Here is a 15,222-nt window from a genome sequence, read left to right as displayed (position 1 = left end):
GCAGCCTCATGACCACGCCCCACTTGGCGGGACACCAGCAGTGCCGTGGCTTTAGGGAGAGTCCTGCTGAGCCCAGTTCTTGCCGCACCACATGCAAGGCTGCCTGGCTGAGAAGGTGTCCCTCCTTCCTCCTGTCGTCCCAGGGGGCGTGTGAGACCAACTAGAGAACCGTCCCAGCTCCCCAAACACCACCCATCAGCAGCGACCCCGAGTCTTACTCTTCCTGCTGCTCCAGCAGCTCCCGGTCGTCTTCCGACTGAACCTCTTCCCAGGATTTTCCCAGTTCCTTTGTAGGAGAAACAGGGATTGGGGGGGGGGGGGCGGGGGAGGGGAGGAAGAGAAGGCGGACAGACTCGGCAGCAAACCCACACGCAGCGTCCCACACACACTGCGGGGGTCCCACCAGCTCTCAGCACAGGAAGGATGTGTCCCCAAGGCTTTCAGCGTCCTTTCTCGTTGGAGAAGCAGCAGGCCCTCTCACGGTCTCTTCTCTTAGACGGAAGTAAATCCGTGTTTCTCAACCCTGGATGCACGTGAGACCCCCTGTGGTCGGTTTCCTAGGCAGGACGGCCCTTCCCCGTCCCTGTGAACTCTCCGTCCTTCCCCGTCCCTGTGAACCCTCCGTCCTTCCCCGTCCCTATAAACCCTTTGGGGGTGTTGTGCACACGGAGGACGAAATCCCAATCCTCGCCAGGGCCTCCAGGCTCTACGCGGCCCACCACCTGCTCAGCTGCTCCAACCAGAAGGCCCTCCGCTGTCCCAGCTCCTCCTGCCCTGCCTGTCACCTCCTAAAACACCGCCGCTCACCTGTGCATTCACCTGCCGACACGGCTCAGTCTGGTCTAAACAACAGCCCTCTTCCAAGTCACTTTTTATTTCTCTAGAGCAGGTGGGGGATGCCCTAGCCCAGTGATGGCGAACCTTTTGAGCTCGGCGTGTCCGCATTTTGAAAAACCCTAACCTAACTCTGGTGCCGTGTCACATATAGGAATTTTTTGATCTTTGCAACCATAATAAAACAAAGACATATTTTTGGTATTTTATTTTATATATTTAAATGCCATTTAACAAAGAAAAATCAACCAAAAAAATGAGTTCGCGTGCCACCTCGGACACGCGTGTCACAGGTTCGCCGTCACTGCCCTAACCCTGACCCTGACCCTTCGCCCCGAGCCAGCTGTAAAACGTCGGCAGCAAACCATGGCCCCTCTCAGTCCATCTTCACACACGCTAAGCCCGCTTCCAGGGGAACGCATTCCAACACGGGTCCACAGAATAGACAGAAATTCCACCCCAGAGCAGACACTGCCACACAGTCGGGACACGCTCCTCTGTCCACAGAACCTTCTGAGGCTGCGCCGCATGCCAAGCACTCACCCTGAAGGGAAACCATTTCCTGTGCTTGGGGAGTGCCAGACACAGCACCTTCCGTCCCGCCCCCGGCAGTTCCTCCCTCCCTGCACACAAGCAGTGCTTTTCCTAGGGTTATGTTCACCCCCAAGCAGCAGGTCGGGCAGGGGCAGTGGTCACTGTGTCAATCATAACCCCCGTAAACTCCCCCATGCCCCTAATAACACGCCTCTCCCTGAACCCCTTTTCCTAACCCAGAGAAACGGGACCTCAGGGGTCTGGCCGTGGGATTGTGGTTTCTGAGCAGGAGAACGCTCAGGGTGGAAAATCCTTACCCTGTGACCCCGTGAGTCGGTCCTAAAAGCCACACGTAACAGTCCTCTTGCCCAGTGAAATGACTGAAATGACTTGGTTTCTCTAAAATTCCCATTACAAATAGGGCGTGGACTGTGCGGCTCAGTGGTTGAGCATCGACCTATGAACCAGGAGGTCAGGGTTTGACTCCCGGTCAGGGCACATGCCCAGGTTATGGGCTCCATCCCCAGTGTAGGGGCATGCAGGAGGCAGCCAGTCAATGACTCTCTCTCATTGATGTTTCTGTCTCTCTCCCTCTCCCTTCCTCTCTGAAGTCAATAGAAATATATTTAAAAAAATAAAATTGCCATTAAAAATAAGCTGGCACAAGAGAATAATAAAGATAATTGTGGGGTGGGTGGGGAAGGGGAGGTTTTTACCAGGGAAGGAGGGAAGAGTGAAGAGACTGTTTTGTTTTAAGGAATTAGCTAGCACTGCCCCAGCATGGCCAGAGGCCCACACAGACTCTGACCAGAGCACAGGGGCTCTGGCCTCAGGCAGCAGACACAGGAGAAACGGGGAGCACGTGCACACCCATGTGCTTCCTGGGCACTCACTTTTGCAGCGAGACCAGTGGTTCTGTTGTGCTCTGCACACTCCCCTCCCCACGCCAGCGGCTGCTCGACATGCCGGGGACACCTGGCCTTGGCAGTGCTGCTGGCAGTGGCGGACGCCCCGGCTGGCGGCCGTCTGGGGGAGCAATCGCGTTGCAGGCGAGGACTTACCAAGTAGTTGATGACGTAGAACCGGTCGTACTCCCGGTTGCGGGGGTTGATCCTGCGGTGCTGCTTCTTCCGCATGTGGTCCTTGAGCAGGCTCCTGTCCCTGAAGGTCCTCTCGCAGTACAGGCACTGCAGGCTGCGGGCACAGGCGGTCAGGGGCTCCGCAGGCCGGGCAGCCGCTTGCTCACTATCCGGTCACGCGTGTTCATTCTAGGCCACTCCGCACCTTCCACTGGGACGCGCCCCCTTGCCGACCCCCGTTTCCAGTGCCTGGCTAGGCAGGATGCGTGCTTATTTCTGCGCTTGCTAAGCTGGCTGTTTAGTTAAAACCGAAACAAAGAGGGCTGTGCCCCCTATTACTTAGGTGGTTTACTAATCAACCTGCCCCGGCTGCCCATGCACACGGAGGCCTGTTCTTCAGGAACAACCATGGTAACGCGTGGCCGCGCTCCCCAAGGGAGCGGCGAGGCCCGGCTGGGTGCCCTGAACAGGCGGGAGGGTGCACAGCCTCCGCAGCGCACATGGAGCTGAAGAACATACCACACGTGCAGGATATTTACTGACACACTAGGAGGTTATAATGAGAAGTAAAGAAATCACACATCACATTCGGAACCGTGGTTTGGGAAGTGCTCGGAGGAGGGCGCGCAGAGACGGAACCAACCCCAGGCGCCCCATTTCCTAGGCCAGACGCGAGCGTGCGCCTCCCAGCTCACTGTGCGCACCTGAGGTGGAATGCAGCGCTGGGGATAGGTGCCGTCTTCACTTAAAAACATCAAAGACACCCTAATCGGTTTGGCTCAGTGGATAGAGCGTTGGCCTGCGGACGGAAAGGTCCCAGGTTCGATTCCGGTCAAGGGCATGTACCTTGGTTGCGGGCACAATCCCAGTAGGAGATGTGCAGGAGGCAGCTGATCGATGTTTCTCTCTCATCGATGTTTCAACTCTCTATCCCTCTCCCTTCCTCTTTGTGAAAAATCAATAAAATGAATATAAAAAAAAAACCCATCAAAGACAACGTGATCTGCACAGAATGAGACTTGCACCTGACAGAGGTCCTCCACCATGAAAAATGAAGAGTCCATTGCTGTAGCTACTTCAGGTCATCTAAGTTTTAAACATTCAACGAGTCCAGGACTCAGGGCTGCAGGCTGTGCTGCATGAAGTACTTACTTGTCCAGCTTTCTCTGCAACGTGCACAGGAATTCACCACAGTTCACGATGTTGTCCGGCAGCCCGATGTTGAAGGCATGCTCTCTGGCCATGTGGTTCAATAGCACAGATCTAGGAAGAAAGCTGAGCAGTTTGTATTATGTACAAATCACTCAGGAACAAGTCAGGTCAGCACGAGCGCATGTATAACGAGAAACAACCTAATAGAAGTGCACGCAAGTGTTACCAAAACACACACCAGGCCATGGAGACAGCTAGCAGGTACGTGAGCCACTGTCAGGTTTCCCTCTACAGGTGAACTGGGTTTCTGTCCTTAAAACTATTAAACAAACAGTGCCTTCCTTTTCCAGTTCATCATGGGGACCAGAGAGACAGCTGCCTGAGATGAATGTGACTGGCTGTGAGCTTGGGTCACAGAAACTTAGTGATTCTTTTTCCAAAGTAAAACACCCAATGTGCTCACAGTTAGAGTTAACGCGTTAACGGGGACAGTGTGTCTGCAGCCGCTTGCTCACAGTCCTCCTGTCGGCCAATTAGAAAAGGCATTTCCCTCCTCTGCTCACAGCAATGACAGTTCACCTCTGCTGTTGGGCATTTTTAAAAAAATCACTGCTGGTAACAGGAAAGGCTCCTGAGGGAACCCATGGGACTAACTGATATAAATTCTGACATCACCGATGTTCTGATGAGTTTTCACACGAAATAGTCATGTTTAAAGACATGCACAATGGCAAACCTGTTCCCGAGGAATTCCTCATCGCAAAACATGCAGATGCCATGGAAGTTGTTGTCATTTCGCTCCCGCTGCTGCTGCTCCAGAATTCCTTTCTGCAAAGTAGAAGCAGATGCCTGATGAGACCTGGTAGGTGCACAGTGAGCAATGCAGCACGGCCAGCCCTGACGGGAGACACCGGGTGGAAGCACAGGGGGCAGCGTATAGGGATGCGGACAGCATTTTAAATTTCTCCATTCCACTTGCATTTAACTTCCAACTCTAGGCCTGGCCCATGTGGCTCAGTGGTTGAGCATTGACCTATGAACCAGGAGGTCACGGTTTGATTCCTGGTCAGGGCATATGCCTGGGTTATGGGCTTGGTCCCCAGTGTGGGGCGCGCAAGAGGCAGCTGATCCATGATTCTCTCTCAGCATTGATGTTTCTATCTCTCTCCCTCTCCCTCTATGAAATCAATAAAACTATATTAAAAAATGAATCAATAAAAATATCCTACCTAATAGACAAACATGGTAATTGACCATACCTTCGCTACGCCTCCCACTGGCTAATCAGCGAGATAGGCAAATTAACTGCCAACAAAGATGGAGGTTAATTTGCATATGTAGGCGCCAAGCGGCGGAACAAAGACTGAAGGCGGCTCCCGCCGGAGCAGTGAAGGCTTGAAGGTGGCTCCGGCCGGAGCGAAGGCCTGGGTCCCAGGTGCTGGAGGAAAACCGGTGCCGGCAGCCAGAGAAAGGGAAGGCCTATTGCACGAATCTTTTTGTGCAACAGGCCTCTAGTATTTAAAATAAATTTCAACCCACACTGGCAAATGACTGCAGACACTCCATTGAAGGCTGTGCACAAAACTCGTCCTGCTCCCTCTTCAGTAGTCATCCTCACCATCTCTCAGAGACAAAACGTGGTGGGTCTTTGACTTGCTCCTTCCTGTGGTCCGGTTTACTCTGGAATCAGGTTCTGATCAGTTGTTCACTTGCACGACGGTTCCTGTTGCCTCTCTCCACTGTTCCCAGCGCCGTCGCCGAGGCCCTTTCCAACCAGTGGCTGTGGGATTACCGTGAATCGTCTCCAGGGTCTCCCGACCTCACTCTCTCCCTCAGGCCATCCTCCCTCGGCTGCTGGAAAAACTTCCCCTAAACACTGTTTACACGTATAATTACTCTGACTCAGATCATCTGAAATATGCTTTGGCACCACCTGAAGTCAGGTAATTGATGGACAGGGTTCAACTGCGCCCGGGTTATTAAATGTGGGATGTAATTGTTACCCAGGCAGCAGCCATCCTCTGCTCACTCCCACCCTCTCTGGCGCGGCCTGCTTCTCTGCGGAAAGGATATGGAAAGTCTTTGAAGTTATAAAAAGTCTCTATACTGTTCTTGTATTACACTGGCATCTACTCTCCAGCGTCTCTCATTGCATGGGGCTCAAAGTAGGAGCTTCGTGAAGTTTACGGCTGATTCCGTAAGTATTTATGGAACAGCTTAAATACGAGCGAGGGTCTAGTGGCTTATCCTGGTCCATGTGGCCTTTCTGGAAACGTTTCACCAGACATCTGCAACAGTAATCCACTGAAGAAAAACATTCAGGAGCGACCGCAATAGAGACCCATCCTGCTCTTCGGCTCCAGCAGCATGGGAGAAGGGACATCACAATCCCCTGCGAACTACACAGATGCTGCAGATATCTCATCTGTTTCCTGACATCGGGTAACAGACAGCACAGGGCTGGGCCCTTTAGAGAAATACATCATTCTCTGTTGGGTGGTGTTTTTCAACTTGCAACACAGAAAAATTACACCCAATCGAACTACAGCTGCCTTGCTTGGTAGAGAAAAAAGAGACAGGAGTTTAAGATACTCAAGTGAGTCCAGCTGGCGTGGCTCAGTGGTTGAGCATCGACCTATGAACCAGGAGGTCGCAGTTCAATTCCCTGTCAGGGTGCATGCCTGGCTGTGGGCCCCATCCCCAGTGGGGAGTGTGCAGGAGGCAGCCGATGATGTTTCTCTCTCCCTCTCTCTCTCCCTTCCTCTCTGAAATCAATTAAAAAAATACACATTAAAAAAAAAAAAGATATTCAAGTGAGTGGAATCTGTGGGACAAGATACCAGGAAGGAGGGAGCTGCAGAAGAGCTCAAGGACACCACCGGATGCTTGGATGTTTGTGCAAATCCTGAGCTGGATGTGTGCAGGCCGGACTCGGGAGGCTGGCAGAGAAGTCGCAGCCGTGGAAGATGCCAGAGCTCCAATCTGCAGAACGGGACCTCGCGCCATCAGGGCGCACAGCGCACAGAAAAGCCCCGTTTTAGACCCGGGAGGCGAGGTCTTCATGGTAGCAAGCCATGCTGGTGCACGCAAGACTTTATTCACGGACTTGTTGGACTGCTCTCTAGCTGTGCTGGTCACACTCCGAAGAGAGAAATACTTATAATGAAGAGTGCCTCAGATGTTACGCAGTTGAACTTCTCCAAGCAGTTGATGAAACCAGACAAACTGTCAAGGCAAAGCAGGCTGGGTAAAAGCCACCGTTGTAAGAACACAAGACCAGCCTGTGGATTAGGCGGAGGGTCGTCATAACAGGCTGTGCGCTGTCTGATGGGTTTAAAATGTCACGCTGGGCAGCAGAGGGTGGGGACAGCGCTCGTCCATCCTGCCTCCTGCGCTGCAGGCAGGGCAACGCGAATGAAGCTGCAGACAGCACAGGTGGCTCTCCGCACAGGCGCAGGGGTCGCACACGGGAGCAGGAACAAGCATGTGTGCCAGGGGGGAAATGGCAGAAACCAGCCAATCAGGAGAAAGCGATTAGAGCACGTCAGTGTCTGTACAGAGGAAAGCAGGAGCTGACGTCTGGAACGGCAGAGCCCACGGAACAGCCTGATCTGCCACAAGTGAAGCCAAGGCTGCCGCCTCCCATCACAGTGTCAACAACGCTCACTGGTCTGCCAGGAAGGTTCACACCCGCACGCGGGCCAGTTCCAGGGCAGGTGCACAGGCTACAAGGAAGAGCCTGGTCACCGGCTACAGGCCTGAGAGCTCCCACAGGGGCCGCTCAGCCGCGGGAGGTGGAGGTTGAGTCCCGGCTCCGACATACATTAAGGAGTGGGAGTGCCTTGTTAGGGGCCCACAGCTGCGAACTGGCTAACCACTCCCGCCTCTTGCCCTCACTCTCTGCCACTGTCATGTCATTTAGGACACCAGGACTTTCTCTTGTTCACTTAGGTCTGTATGCACCCTCCCTCCCTTTCCACAGCGCTCCCGCTCCCCACGCCTCTCACTGGCGAGATGCGGTGTTACTGGTAGTTGTGTGATCAACAACGTTTGCCGAGCGCGTTCCATGGGACAGAGGCTGTCCTACGTGTGACACGTGCCTGGTCTCGTCTTCACAAGCGCTACAGGTCACTCTACCATCGTCTCCGGAGCACATGCAATAGTCCTTCTGCTTCAGGCCGCCGCTTTTACAACACGCCCGCCTTCAACTTCTGAGTGCGATTACCTGGTTAGGCAGGAATTCAGTGACTCTGTGTGAGCTGCCTGCAGTTCTGTGCAAGTTGCTTCTGTAAGCTGCCATCAGGCTCACTTTCATCACCTCCATCCGTCTGGGACTGAGGTTGGTGATAGGTGTGATGTGATTTGTAGTGAGAAGTGTTTGGTCTTGCCTCTGTCCTGGCACACAGCTCCTGAGGTCCCTGGCATTTCCTGAGGGTTGAGGCTGCACTGATGTGCACGGGAGCGACTCTGGGGGCACCCAGGGACTGGGACATGGAGTCAATGCACTCCGAGGGTCGGAACTTTCAGGCCCCACCCCTCCCCACCTCCTTGCAGGGCGAGCAGCTGGAGGCTGAGCTCCATCACCCACGGCCGATGGTTTGGTCCCGCAGGCCTGAGCCTCTGCACCGACCCATAGGACAGGGGCGGAGCTCCGGGGCTGATGGACCACAATGTGTCCACGTGCTGTCCTCCGGCCGGATCCACGGGCAGAGGCCCCTGCGTGGGCCTTCCCGTGCTGCTCCCACCAACTGAGCTCAATCGCTGTCTCCTATCTGTGCGACACACGCGTACCCAGCCAGCCAACAGGCTTCCAGGGCTCTGCGCGCTGCTCTAGCAGAGTCACCGAACCCAAGGAGCACCTCGCTCTACAGCTGGGGGGTCAGAGCACGGGGCCCGGGCTTGTGGTTGGCATCTGAAGTAGGGGCTGAGCCCTTAACCTGAGGTCCCTATGGTCTTGGGAAGACAAGTGTCCAAAGTGAGTTGAATGTAGAAAACCTCCTGATGTTGGGGAACCGCTGGATGTGGGAAAAACCCCCAGGCGGGAACTGGGTCAGAATTTAATTGTCATCTACAATTAATGATACAGCTATTTCTAGGGAGGCGAGTCTATCTGTAGACATTCAGTAAAGACTCTGGGTGCTGAGTGACACAGGGCGGAAGCAGTGGCGTTGGTTGTAGAAGGTCTGTACCGAGTGACACAGGGCGGAAGCAGTGGCGTTGGTTGTAGAAGGTCTGTACCGAGTGACACAGGGCGGAAGCAGTGGGGTTGGTTGTAGGAGGGTCTGTACGGAGTGACACAGGGCGGAAGCTGTGGGGTTGGTTGTAGGAGGGTCTGTACGGAGTGACACAGGGCGGAAGCAGTGGGGTTTGAGTTCTTACAGAGACCCTGTGGGTACCCGCATTATGACCGCTTGGCCATTCTCAATTAAGGCCACCATGGGCAAGAGTGACAACACTAATGGAAATGAAAAATTATGAATAAGTATAAGCAAACAAAATCCAAGGAAGATGACAACAAATTGATCCCTGTTTTCAGATGTTAAGATGTGAGAATAGGAAAATAGAACCTCAGTTCTGCTACTTCGTTGGGTTTGCTGCTACAGAAAAAGCGCATTTTTCTTGCATATAAATCAACATCCAACAATACCATCTTCCTTACGGGAGAAATCATCATTGGGGACATTCACAATATATAACGCGCCTCAGGGACTTTCTCAGATCATGTGATTACGGTCAGCGGGGTTTATTTTCCTCCGCACCCTCTTGAGGATTTAACAGAAACAGTGACCTCCCAGTTCCCTTCTAACACATCTGGCCGAGTCCAAAGGTCCAAGGACCACTGGTAAGTAGCCCCTGAAGGAAGGACGGATCCATTCCAAGTAATAATCGAGCGTAACCACAAACAGCAATGAAAAACCGCACTTTTACACAAAGTAACTTAAAATGACTTTCTGTTGGACTTATGAAAATGAACACTCAACACTCGAATACACTGTTACCCTTTTTAAAGACGACAGCTGCTGAGGTATTAAAATTAGTTCTCCGCGGCTCAGGCTGGAAAGGAGAAAGGCCACTGAGTGCATCAAGCACAGGCCTCTGGCCAGGATAAAGCCGGGTCGGGCAGAGCGCATTCCAGTGGGGGGAGCGTTCAATTCCACTCCATGTCAGCCGACGGCATTTTTCCACGACGGCTGAACCCCAGCATGTGTCAGGCGGTTAAAATTACACCTAAATGTGGAAGCTTTGCTGTTATTTTAGAGGTAATCCAGGAAGCAAAGCAGAGCCCCAAGTTGCCCCTGCGTTTTTAGCACGGAAGGCTTTAATCTCCAGTCACAGGCATGCTTTTACTGTTCTAAGGTCTGGATGTAGTGCCTCCTCTTTTGTGCATGTTTGAAAGTTTCCGGAATAAAAGTAAAACCAGCAACAATGAGAGAACAGCACAGTGAGCAGTGTGCATTCCCAGCCACTGCGTCCCTCGCACAGGCCTTACCAGTCTCTGCGCCTGCAGCTCCTCCCTCAGCACCCGGTCCTCCGGCAGCACGTCACACAGCAGGAAGTAGCTGTCCTGCTCTTCTGTGAGAGGAGAGAAATCAGTGAGACAATATTTACCATTTTCCCCAGGCCTTACTCCTTAAAATATGTGTCTATATCTTTATCCACATCTAATCTATTTCCATATCTATATCCTTATCCATATCTAATTTATATCTATATCCTTATACATATCCATATCTAATCTATATCCATATCTATATCCATTACCTATATCCATACCTATAACTATATCCATATCTATATCCATATCCATGTCCATACCCATATCTATTATCTAATCTATATCTATATCTATATCCATAACCATATCTATTACCCATATCCATGCCTGGCTCTTGGGGAAGCAAGAGAATTCTGATTTGAGGAAGTGGGACTCCCCCTTTGAATTCTGGTCCTGGGAAAAGGCAGCAGCCCTGAAGCGCACTGACCCAGTGGAGCGGTGGAGTTGATTCGGATCACGCTGCAGAAGTCGGTGATGGGCTGCTCCCCGAACCTCCTCCTCCAGTACAGGATGTACCTGGGCAGGCAAAGCAAAAAGGTGGTGAGGAGACTCAATACGGCCCTTTCTGTAGAGTGACAGAATTTCGTGTAACATTTAATTATCCCAAAGCCACAAAGCGCATGTTGACTGAACACTGCTAGACAATTTATAAATAGAAAGGCAGAACATCCTATCTAATAATAGAGAAACATGGTAATTAACCGTAACTTTGCTACCCTTCCCATCGGCTAATCAGCAGGATATGCAAATTAACTGCCAACCAAGATGGCGGCCGGCAGCCAGGCACCTGAAGCGAACATGAGGCTTGCTTCCTCCAGTGATGGAGGAAGCCAAGGTTCCCCGCCTGCCGCAGCTCAGATCTGAGCTCCAGATGCAACAATGTTGCAATTATAGAAGCTAAACAAACCCAGAAACCTGCTTTCAGCTGTCTGTGGGCTCAGAGCTTAGAGCGCCAGTGATGGCAACAGACATTCAATTATAGAAGCTAAACAAATCCAGATACCTGCTTTCAGCCAGCCACAGCCTCAGAGCTGGAACCGGCTCTCAGCTCCAGTGATAGCTATAGAAGGTAAATAAATTCCAGAATAAAAAAAAAAAGAAAAAAAAAAAAAGAGGCTGGGAGCTTCAGGTGCCCGCCAGCCTGAAAACGGCCCTCAGCCCCTCACCCAGGCTGGCCAGGCACCCCAGTGGGGACCCCCATCTTTAAGGGGGTGTGACCAGCTGCAAACAGCCATCAGCCGGTCATCTAGGCTGGCCAGGCACCCTAGCGGGACCCCCACCCTGATCCGGATCACCCTTCAGGGCAAACCAGCTGGCCCCCACCCATGCACCAGGCCTCTATCCTATATAGTAACAGGGTAATATGCAAACTGATCCTAACAGCAGAAAGACTGGGAATGACTGGTCACTATGACACACACTGACCACCAGGGGGCAGACACTCAATGCAGGAGCTGCCCTCTGGTGGTCAGTCGCTCTCACAGCGGGGAGCTCTGCTCAGCTATGAGCCAGGCTGATGGCTGCCAGTACAGTGGTGGTGGTGGGAGCCTCTCCTGCCTCCTCAGCAGCGTTAAGGATGTCCGACTGCAACTTAGGTCTGCTCCCTGCTGGCAAGTGGGCATCCCCCGAGGCCTGCCGAGCTGCCAGAGGGATGTCTGATTGCCAGCTTAGGCCCAATCCCCCGGAGAGCGGGCCTAAGCCAGCAGGTGGTCATCCCCTGAGGGGTCCCAGACTGTGAGAGGGCACAGGCCAGGCTGAGGGACCTCCCTCTACCCTCCGAGTGCACAAATTTTTGTGCGCCGGGCCTCTAGTTGTAGAAGTATAACATAAGTATTTAATAAAGTGAAATTACCCCGTAAAGGCATGGAAATGATTAAACTCAACTATCCTCATTCAATAAACAGCCGTATGGGAAGTTAAAAATCAATTATTTTATGTGATAATGAAGTTTTTCTGAAATCACACTTAATTTATATGAATTAAAAATGTACATAATTTCTTATAAATGGAAAGTTGATTGTCTATCTTAACACATCAAAATAACAGATGTCATGATAATAATGGGATGAGAAGTCAGCCAATGTCTCTATAACAAGAGAAAAAATCTCCAAAAAAGTTCCGTATGTGTCTGATGTGTGGTGAACTTGGCCTTTGGAAAGATGGTCAAGTTTTAAAAAATATTTTTAAATATATATTTATTGATTTTACAGAGGAAAGGACATGGAGAGAGGGATAGAAACATCAGTGACGACAGAGAATCATTGTCCGGCTGCCTCCTGCACACCCCCCACTGGGGATCGAGCCTGCAACCTGGGCATGTACCCTGACCGGGAATCGAACCATGACTTCATGGTCAATAGGTTGGCTCTCAACCACTAACTGGCCGGGCAAGATGGTCAAGTTTTGAATTCTTCTATCTAATGGGCTGAGTTAGAGGCACACAGGTTGATATGCTAGTTAAAGCAGAACATATCACCAGACCTGCATGTCTGATGCAAGAGGGAGGGAGAGGACAGAGGCAGCCTGGTGTCCCTCTCCCGATGTGTCTAACAGGCGTACACTGCCAGCTGCAGTCCCACTCAGGGACTGGGACCAGAAGAATGCGATCCCCTTCGGGGGAGACAGGAGACAGAACGTGGGCTCCATAGTCGACAGTGTCATGTGATGGCCGTTCGTGCCAGTTCCACACCAACAGGACCCGCCGTGGGTGCGGTGACAGGAGCCTTTCCTCAGGGCAAAGGGATCCGCCGTGAGAGCTCCTCGGACAATGCCCTCTGTGCGTAAAGGGGGTCAAGCATCCCTGTTCCGAACACGGCCCTTTGGGGCCTTGGCACGTGTCTCCTGGGCGCCTGCCTGGGAGGCCTGACACAGCGAGAGTGCGCGTGTGGCTCACACATAAAATGAGGCCAGATTGATGGAGGCCCACAGCCAACAGCCTGGGGAGGGGCAAAGGGAGTCCTCTGCTGGGGCAGCGGGTCCGCTTCCAGAACCTACGGGACTCCCACAGCGTGCACCACCCCCACCCCTGCAGCCTCCCCACTCCAGGGGACAGAGTGCTAAGGCCCCTTAAAGTCCAGGGGAAGCCTAAAGACTACAAATGCGCATGCTGTATAGGGATGATTTACACAGAAGTAGGCCTTCCTCCAGGAATAATCAACTTCGCTCGTTTATGAACGACACCAACGCTTACCTTCGGAAGTCAGCGACCAGCCTGACATCGGCTATGACGAGCTTGTGCTCGATAATCATGTGCTTCAGAAGGGGGTCCTGCTGAGCTGTGGGGAAGTGTTCTTCACAGAAGATACAGGGCACAGAGGGCGAGCCTTCGGGGGTGCTGCTGCACCCCGCGCCCTCGGGCAGGGACAGCGGCTCCAGGATGCAGTCCCGACCATCTGGGAGAGTGAGGAGAGAGGAGCTGACACCGGCCTCTGCAGGATTTCCCCCCTGCATGAGAGGACCCTGAGGTACTGGCATATCTCAGGAAGACGCACACAGGCCAGACGCGCAGCACCATTTTAAACGGCTCTGCCACCTGGAGGACGAGGCTGAAAAACTGCTCACATTCCCCATCTGCTGCTTGAATGGGGGAACCCGTTGGGCAGGGCAGCTTTTTCAGCTTGGACACTGGCCCATGGCAACACTTCTGGGGGCCCCTGGAGGGTCTAAGGCCAGGCGATGACCTGTGGTGGAGTCATCACTGGATGGGAGGTGAGCGCACATCCTGAGGCCTCAGGGACACCAGCTCATCTCCCCAGCTGCTTCCTGCACACCTGCAGCCTCTCCTGTTGCTATTTGTCACGTGCAGGGAGGAGCTCTCACATGGGGTGGACGCTGCAGGAGCTGGGTGGCCCAGGTGGCAATTTTCAATGTTGACTGACATCTACCACTAGCTAATTATGCCATTACGTATTGTAGTTTAAGTTCTTGTGAACAGAGGCGAGTGCTCACATGAAAACTGGGAGATTATTAAAAATATACAAGCACTTTAGAAGAAGTAGCAACAAGATTGGTGTGTTACCAGTTGTCTATTAAATTAGGCAATGAAATCAAGGCGTTCTGGACCCTACAGTTCTCAGTTGTGGGTTAAGTTTTATAAAACACAGGGTGGGAGAAGTAATCTTATCTAATAAAAGAGTAATATGCAAATTAACCATCACTCCAACACAAAGATGGTGGTGCCCACTCTTCTCAGCTCCATTGGCAGCCGCTGAGAGCAGAACCCGCTTGGCTGTCACCAGCGGTGACCCGGGAGCAGCCAAGCAGGCCCCGCAGACAGCAGAGAATCACGGGGAGTGGGCCTAAGCCGTCAGTAGGACATCCTCTGAGGGCTCCTGGATTGGAGAGGGGGCAGGTCAGGCTGAGGGACCTCCCCTCCCACTCCCCGTGCATGAATTTCGTACACCAGGCCTCTAGTATACTTATGAAACTCGACAATAATATTTTACATCCACTGGAACATGACAACAGGCAGCATACTCTACATAAAGGTAACATGAGCAAACATTAACTGCCACCTAGGATCATACTGGTTTAACAGTGCTTCGGGTCACTAAAATGGTGCTTCGGGTCATCACACTCTGATAATCTAATTAACTGATAACCATCCTAAAAAATGGGAGTATCAAGACTGGCAGGGTGTTTTCGTTTGTTTTTGCTGATTTATTTGGAAAATGTTGTAAACAAACTCTTAGTTTTCTTTCTTTCTTTTTTTTTTTTAACACCCTAAGAGCCGAACTTAGCCCAGTCTGGAAGTCCCAATGAGCAGAGCCTAGCCCTGAAGAGGGGCAGGGCGCCTAGCCCTGGGGAGCCATGCCCACTCCAGAGGGGCGGGGCCTAGCCCTGAAGAGCCAAGCCCATTCCAGAGGGGCGGGGCCTAGCCCTGGGGAGCCATGCCCACTCCAGAGGGGCGGGGCCTAGCCCTGAAGAGCCAAGCCCATTCCAGAGGGGCGGGGCCTAGCCCTGAAGAGCGGAACCCTGTCCCTACGGGACCTAGTTTTCAATGTGGACATTTCTTTGCTTCTCCTTTATTTACATTGTGTAACTTATTTGAGTTAAATGCTTCCTTCA

General features: G+C 52.4%; 1 protein-coding gene across 1 annotated transcript in view; it reads right to left on the bottom strand.

Moving 5' to 3' along the window:
* Positions 1-15,222, bottom strand: part of ZNF277 (zinc finger protein 277) — a 40,905-nt gene that overhangs the window by 5,479 nt on the left and 20,204 nt on the right. The window contains exons 2-8 of the mRNA XM_081101669.1: positions 13,346-13,547; positions 10,583-10,671; positions 10,090-10,172; positions 4,336-4,427; positions 3,600-3,710; positions 2,430-2,562; positions 219-286 (exon numbers count right to left, since the gene is read on the bottom strand). Coding sequence (XP_080957795.1) covers positions 219-286; positions 2,430-2,562; positions 3,600-3,710; positions 4,336-4,427; positions 10,090-10,172; positions 10,583-10,671; positions 13,346-13,547 — 778 coding nt within the window. The remainder of the gene's footprint in view (positions 1-218; positions 287-2,429; positions 2,563-3,599; positions 3,711-4,335; positions 4,428-10,089; positions 10,173-10,582; positions 10,672-13,345; positions 13,548-15,222) is intronic.

Source organism: Myotis nattereri (assembly GCF_964212035.1).
Source record: "Myotis nattereri genome assembly, chromosome: 11".
Classification (NCBI taxonomy): domain Eukaryota; kingdom Metazoa; phylum Chordata; class Mammalia; order Chiroptera; family Vespertilionidae; genus Myotis; species Myotis nattereri.
Note: the sequence above shows the minus strand (reverse complement) of the source record. Positions and strands in the feature narration are given on the sequence as shown.